The 6,962-nt window shown below is 41.6% G+C and overlaps 1 protein-coding gene across 19 annotated transcripts in view; it reads right to left on the bottom strand.

The window, feature by feature from the left end:
* Positions 1-741: 741 nt before the first annotated feature.
* Positions 742-6,962, bottom strand: part of nktr (natural killer cell triggering receptor) — a 41,378-nt gene continuing 35,157 nt past the window's right edge. The window contains exons 4-17 of one of the 19 annotated variants that reach the window (XM_072450861.1): positions 6,866-6,910; positions 6,008-6,095; positions 5,432-5,461; positions 5,212-5,357; positions 4,880-5,090; positions 4,645-4,797; positions 4,475-4,562; positions 4,229-4,377; positions 3,723-4,163; positions 1,602-3,674; positions 1,448-1,519; positions 1,316-1,375; positions 1,148-1,246; positions 742-1,039 (exon numbers count right to left, since the gene is read on the bottom strand). In XM_072450861.1, the coding sequence (XP_072306962.1) occupies positions 970-1,039; positions 1,148-1,246; positions 1,316-1,375; positions 1,448-1,519; positions 1,602-3,674; positions 3,723-4,163; positions 4,229-4,377; positions 4,475-4,562; positions 4,645-4,797; positions 4,880-5,090; positions 5,212-5,357; positions 5,432-5,461; positions 6,008-6,095; positions 6,866-6,910 (3,725 nt within the window). In that variant the 3' untranslated portion in view covers positions 742-969. Of the gene's footprint in view, positions 1,040-1,147; positions 1,247-1,315; positions 1,376-1,447; positions 1,520-1,601; positions 4,164-4,228; positions 4,378-4,474; positions 4,563-4,644; positions 4,798-4,879; positions 5,091-5,211; positions 5,358-5,431; positions 5,785-6,007; positions 6,911-6,962 lie in introns of all 19 variants that reach the window. The other 18 variants (XM_072450864.1, XM_072450868.1, XM_072450857.1 and 15 more) reach the window with 18 other exon arrangements.

Genomic DNA, 6,962 nt, shown 5'->3' with positions numbered 1-6,962 from the left:
ACTGTTCTTGCCTGTTTTATTGTTTTAGTGTGAAGTGGAGGTAAACAATAAGGGATAAAACCTCACACGGCGCATAACGGGTGCGCAACTCCACAACGAGCGCACTTTAGCGCCACTGACGTCACGGGCCAGACATGTGGAGGTCAGAGGGTTTGGCTGGAGTATTTACAGTTGTCACGTTTAAGAATATTGTTTTATTTCCCTGTTTGTACAATTCACAACTGTAGAGATAACTGATAGTTAATTTGGACTGAAATAAATTAAGGATACTTGTCATTGATAATATTCAGACAGTGAGAAACAGGAAGAAAAGCTCACATAAAGTTTAATATTTAGCCTAAACATTGAACTTTGTTGGCTTTTTACCAAATGAAACCCCCCAGAACTGTTCTCAGTACCAAAATATATTAAATAGTTGGATCAATGTGATGTATCTTTAAGGCATTACCTTAATTGCTCTCAAAAGCTGTTAAAACCTTCCATGCTACAATGATGAGCTAGGTGGCACCACTGATCACTTCTGATATTCACCATAAAAACAAATGTATTGGGTAAACATTCACAGGAGTTTAATATATTTTAAGTACGTTTCTTACATTCATGTTACAAAACAGTAAAATGTACCCAAATATTTCAATGTTAAAAATCTCTACTTTATCGATCAAGTACATCTTCCCTCAACCTCTATTACACAGAGGAGCAATAAAAAAACAAAGGTAAATGAACAGTTTTACACAAATATTTACATTATATATTTATTCTGTCAGAGTGTGATGACTAGCATAGTTTTATCCTATTTTTTTAATTTGCCTCTGTAGCTTATAAAGAAGTGTAAATTGCAATACATTCAACAATGAGAAGTATAACTGAGGATGGTCCATTACATTACAGTATTAAAGACTACAGATATAAATACAAGAGTAACTTTGCATACAGTGTCCAAACTGTGGTCACGACTCAGGACGAGATTCAGCTGTAGCGGCTGCTGCGACTGTGACTGCGTCTTCTGGAGGTGCTGCGGCTGGAGGAACGGTACGACCTGTAGAAATATTATATTCACTTGAAAGTAACCAAACAAGTCGATATAATAACCAACTTCAGTCACAGAAATAACCCATACAATTCTGATGTGCCCTGCCATTCTCACCTGGAACGCCCTGAGCTCCTGTAGCTGTGGCTTCTGTGTCGTCTTTGCCTCCGACTCACACTGCGACTTCTACTCGAGTAGCTGTCGTAAGAGTCGGACCTGCATTTTGTACAGAAAGAACACAATGGATTATGTCAAACTAAAACACGAGTAATACAGGGAATTAACCTTGATCTCCTCCGGTGGTTGTGAGAGCGACTTCTGGAGGGACTTCGACTGTATGATTGACTGAAGATAAAAATAAGAATAAGAAACGGCCGAACAATAAAAAGCTCAAGCACTTACATTAGTAGTGTTTACCTTCTGTAACTACGATATGTGCTGCTGCGGGAGCGTGACCTCCTTCTTCGTCGTCTACTTCGACTGTGGCTTCTAATGAATAAATCAGATGATACAAAAGGTATATTACAAACATCTACGCCTTTTGTACAGCTCCTCTGATGGACATTCAGACCTGGAGGAGTAGCTGGAGCTGCGAGACCTGCTCCGGGACCTGCTGGAGGAGTGGGAGCACCCTCTGGATCTGGACCGGTGACTGGACGCAGACCGGGACTTTCTGCTCCTCTTTTTTGGGGAGCGCGCCCGCAATGTGCTGCTGGTTTTAATTATCAACGGAGACTGTTCCTCACTCGAGCTCTCCTCGTTTCTCGGCCTCTGGTTCAGTCGTGCCGTTTTACGTACTTCATCAAAAAGCGATCCAGGTTTGACCCGGTTTTGGCTTTTGATTTCCATTCTGACTCCGTGATGTTGTTTATTTTGTGCCTGGTTCTTTTGGGTTTGGACAGTTTTTGCAATAACAGGCACTACGCTCACATTTTGGAGAGCGGACATTCCTTTTAAGGGTTTCCATTTCAAGGTTCCAGTACCAAGTGGTTTCTCTGTTTCAGCAATACTATTGTGATCTTTGTTCTGAAGCTGAGGCAAGACACTCTCGTTGCTCCCGACGCCTGAAGACTTTGACATAAGGTTAGAATCAGAGTCGTTTTCCGAAGGCGCAAGCTCTAAAAGTGTGTCTGTATTGTGCTCTGGAGTACAAATATCCATGTCATCCACTGCCTGCTTGTTGACACTGGGCAAGTTGATGCAATCGATTTGTGGAGATTTGTGAACATCATTTTCATTCTCTTTTTCTTTACTGGGACTCTTTAACATTTCTCTTTCCATATTTGGGGCTCTTTCATGTCTATCTTTGGCTCTCCTTGGGCTGCTTCTATCTTTTTTAGCATCATCATCCTCCTCTTCCTCTCCAAACTCTAATGGCGGCTGCCAGTGGAAAGTCTCTTTGACGTTCTTTGGACGTTTTCTTTTTGACCTCTTTGCTTTATCTTTACTGCTTTTATTAACACTCTTTCGTTTGTGTTTATGTTTGCGTTTGGCTTTCTTTTTGCTCTTGTGCTTTGCGGGACCTGCATCTGATTGCGGGGATGCCATGGCTGCCACTTTGCGCTCCAGAGCATTCACTGCCTCCGACGTCCTTTTGAGCACATCATCCTCGGACTCCGAACTAGCCTCACCTTCTTCTTTCTCAGAGTTTGCGGACAACCGGATATTCGCGTTTTCAGTGTCACTTTCAGAATTCCATCCGGTTATAGTGGAGAGAACTACCTGATTTGGTTGAACTGCTTGCATCACTGAGAGGGCAGTGGGATGACTTAGGGTTACTTTTTCACTGTCACTATCCCATTCAGACCGGCTAATCACATTTCCAAGTGGCAATTGATCTATTGGATTACCGTTGTTTGTGTCATCTATGGGCTCAATTGTTATATCAGGACTGCTCTCACTCATGCTCTTAGAGCCAGAACATGTGGTAGCAATAGACATATACTTCTGTACCCTTCTCAGTGAACTATAGTAGTTTTTCCAATCTTTGTCCAATGAGGGATTCTGGGGCGAGTTTTCAGAGGCTGATCGGCTTTCAGAAGATGATCTACTTTTATTTATAAGATAAGATACATTTGGGGACTGGGACTTTGATTTAGACCTACTACGACTTCTGCTGCGTGAGTGACTGGAACTGCTGCTTCTTGATGAACTACGAGTTCCAGAGTCCTGGTGACCTTTCTTACTTTCTTCTGCATTTCTGGACTGGCACATTGGTGCAGTAGAACTATGAGCCTTTTCTGCACCATCTACTGTTGGCCTAGACGATGAAACAGTTTTACGAGAAACTTTGGCTTTGATTTCTTCGATGTGGACGTAGGAGGGCTTCCACGGCTTCTGTCCAGGTTTCCAGCGTGAAGGCGGAGGGCTTTCACTGAGGGGAATCACAGAGACACTCTCTGGTCCCGGCACAGGGGGAAGTCTCGGACCAGATCGTCCCTTGCTTTCAGACTTTGAGGTTTTACTAGATTTTCTTTTTCTTGGAGACCGTGAATAACTTCTATTTCTGGATGTGGACACAGACCGTGACCTATATCTGGATTGGGATCTGGACCTGGATCGAGAGTAGGATCGGTATGTAGACCTAGACCTAGACCTAGACCTGGACCTGGACCTGGACCTGGACCTGGACCTGGACCTGGACCTGGACCTGGACCTGGACCTGGACCTGGACCTGGACCTGGACCTGGACCGGGACCTAGACCTGGACAGACTTCTGGACCTTGAGTACGACCTACCTCTAGACCTTGAGCGGCTGGACTCATAAGATCTGGAGTACGAGCGTGAATCTCTGTGGGAACGTGAAGAACGGCAGACCTTTTTGTGCGAGGAATGGTGCAGACTCGAGGAAGATTTGGACCGGGAACGAGAAGGGGAATGCTTTCTTTTAGACTTTCTCTCAGGAGACGGAGACCTCTTGCCGTCTGAATGATCTTGTGTTGATTTCTTTGTAATCTTAATTTTCTTGTGCTTTCGTTTTTTGTTTTTTCTCTTGCGCTTTCTCTTCTTTTTCTCCTTTTGTGGGTGTCCCGGGCTAAAATGTTCCGAGTTGTAATCAAGAGGGCGCTCTGGTGACTGGGACCATGCCGAGTTGCTTCTGTCATCCCATCTGCTGGTAGTATGTTCATCAAGTCTGTCGATAAACAAGCAGAACATTTGTACATTTAATGGTTAAGACTACCAATATTCAGCTCATACTTGTCTCCTTTGCTCCATCGCTCTGTACTGGGAGGATGATAGACTTTGGTTCTCTTCATCTCCTCCTTCCAATGTGGAGGAGTTTCACTGCTTCCCGGCTCCTCTACGGACACAGAGCGGGATTTTGATCTTGTAGGTGTGTGGTATCGCTGTAAAACAAAGTAAAATATTTTAGTTGTCATTAAGTAAATACACAAAAAACCAACAACATTGCATTCAATACGATTGATCTCGAGTTAGATGCACCATTGTTCCTCTGCCTTTGATCTTCCTTCCTGATTTAGACACGGACGGCTTCTGCTCAGACAAAACTATATTTTCATCATTTTCAGGCCTAAAAGAAAACAAATTATGCATTAGCTATTGTTTCCCAAAGGAATGACTCACTAATTTCAAACCAAGCAGATCAAACTCACATCTCCGTTTTAATATCTTGAGGTGGTATGTCTCGGCGAAGGAGAAAGCGGTTCTCAGGGACCGGTGGTATCTCTTCTGGCCGCACTACAAGTTTCTCTCTTTTTGCACACTGCTCTTTTTCATCTTCTGTTACGATCTCTCCATGCTCTGTGCTGTAAATAACCGGATACATAAAACACTTGTAGTCTAGTACAAGTAAACGTCTTGAACGGCCATTGGCTTTAGAGGAATCACCTTTGTGTCGACTGCTCCTCAGCAAGGTTCATCTTTGAATCTTTACGCCTTTTTTTTGATGGTCTACCTTTAGGAGTTTTCTTAAGCTTGTGTTGATTTTTTGGCTTACTGTCACGTTCATGTTCTGATTCCTGTGACGATGCGTGTGGAGAGCCTTGAGAAAGTAATGATTCAGCAGACCTGGATTTTCGCTTCTTTATATCCTCAAGTACTGATGAAAAAATAAAAGGACAAGGTATGTTATTAACAAAATAACGTAGTATTAGAGAAACTTTGATCCTACCCAATGTGTTCCCCCCATTGCACAAAAGCAGATATGAATAGTATCCAACCATCATTAGCAGACTTGGTGATGAGTTGTCCACAGTCCACCACTCTGACGTCGGCATAGGGCCTGCTGGCCGAGTCCGTCTTTAAGCCTTCGATCTTTTTTATCACTTCAAATCCGGAGATGACTGATCCGAAGACCACATGGACTCTTTGCCAACATATAATGTATTGTCAATATAATGAGGAATTGAATGGAAAATATATTAACAAGGCTAAACATACCCATCAAGGTGAGGTGCTGTGTTGGTTGTACTGTTGGTTGATAACGCAGGCAACAGCAGTGGCGAGAACATGAAACAGGATAAAAGACAGAAGTCTGTAGAAATGAGCCAACAACCAGTTGTGTAATCGGCACAAATTATCTACCCTCTTGCATAACTGGACTCGGTAAGCAAGTCTTAAAATTATCTTTCTAAAAATAATGCCTATAGTAAGGTCAACAAAGTACTTCTATTGGTGAACAACCTTTAAAATATAATTAATGACATACTCTGCAATACAAATTACAAGAATAAAACAGTCAGAAGCACAGCCTTGGAGACACATTACCTTGGAGTAGCAGGATGCTAGAGATTCTGTAAATTTTGCACAAAAATGGCAAGAGAAAAAATGTAACATTTGTAGGTAAAAAGGTATGAAATCTATGTTTCTTAAAATAACTGCACACGGTGACAGAGAATCAAAACTTAATGACATGTCTACTCTACAACTTTACAGAATCAAACAGAACAAAACAGGATATGGGAAGAGCATATACGGTATACAAAATTGCATGATGTCAATTCTGTTCAAACTCACATAAAGAACTGAGAACCGTTGGTGTCTTTTCCACGGTTGGCCATGGAGAGCAAGTAAGCCTTGTCATGTATGAGAGTGAAGTTCTCATCTGCAGGAGGCAGAAAAACAGGAAATCTTGTCTTAGTGTCTAACATTCACAATGAAGGAAGAAAAATTCAGCAGCAAAGAACATTTTAGGTCTGAAAACTCATAATTTCCTCACCTTTGACAGAGTTTGATTTTTGGCAGAAGGATAAAAATGTCATGACATTGGGGTTTCTATGTAGCCATTGATAAACAAATATTTTATTTTAGTAAGTTAAGTGATACGATTCTGTACCTTCTAATATATCTTACAGAAAAGCAATGTCTGGCCTCAGTAGTAGAAAGAAACTACTGCAATGTATTGCTACATCATCAGCAGCAATACAAGAATGTGGTTGCTATAAATACAACACATTTAACATAAAGAGTCATTTGGAACTGTGAAAAACAGGCAGGAGAATCTGTACGGATTTACTTGTGCACGTGTGCAATAACATTGCACTTTTTGAGACTAAGGAAAGTGGTGGGGTCAATGTTGGCATTGTGTTACCAGAGCTGTGTACATCTCTTACCTTTTCATTTTGCAAAAGACCACTCTATAAATAAAAGAATATGTTGAACATTTTAGGCAGGAAGATTGTAGATTTCAATAAAGAGAATGCCTACTCTCCATGCTGATTTGATAAAGCAACTGCTGGATAAAATACAATTTACAACGGAAAGTGAAGGTCATAAGAGATGAACAGGAATAGAAATATGACAAAATGCACCAGCATTCATGCACAAATTATGAACCCATCCTAACTACCCATTAGGTAAGTATTTTAGTATTACCTTTAAAGTAGCCACCAAATATTGATTCCCCTCCCCTGCCATTGCCTATAAAACAGATAGGTATTCCATTTTAGATCAAAATGTAGAGAATTGTGGC

The sequence above is a fragment of the Eucyclogobius newberryi genome, unplaced genomic scaffold (genome assembly GCF_026437365.1).
Source record: "Eucyclogobius newberryi isolate DKJ021-1_F unplaced genomic scaffold, fEucNew1.0.hap1 SCAF_18, whole genome shotgun sequence".
In the NCBI taxonomy this organism is placed as follows: domain Eukaryota; kingdom Metazoa; phylum Chordata; class Actinopteri; order Gobiiformes; family Gobiidae; genus Eucyclogobius; species Eucyclogobius newberryi.
The sequence above is the reverse complement of the archived record's forward strand: the minus strand, read 5'-3'. Positions and strand labels throughout refer to the sequence as shown.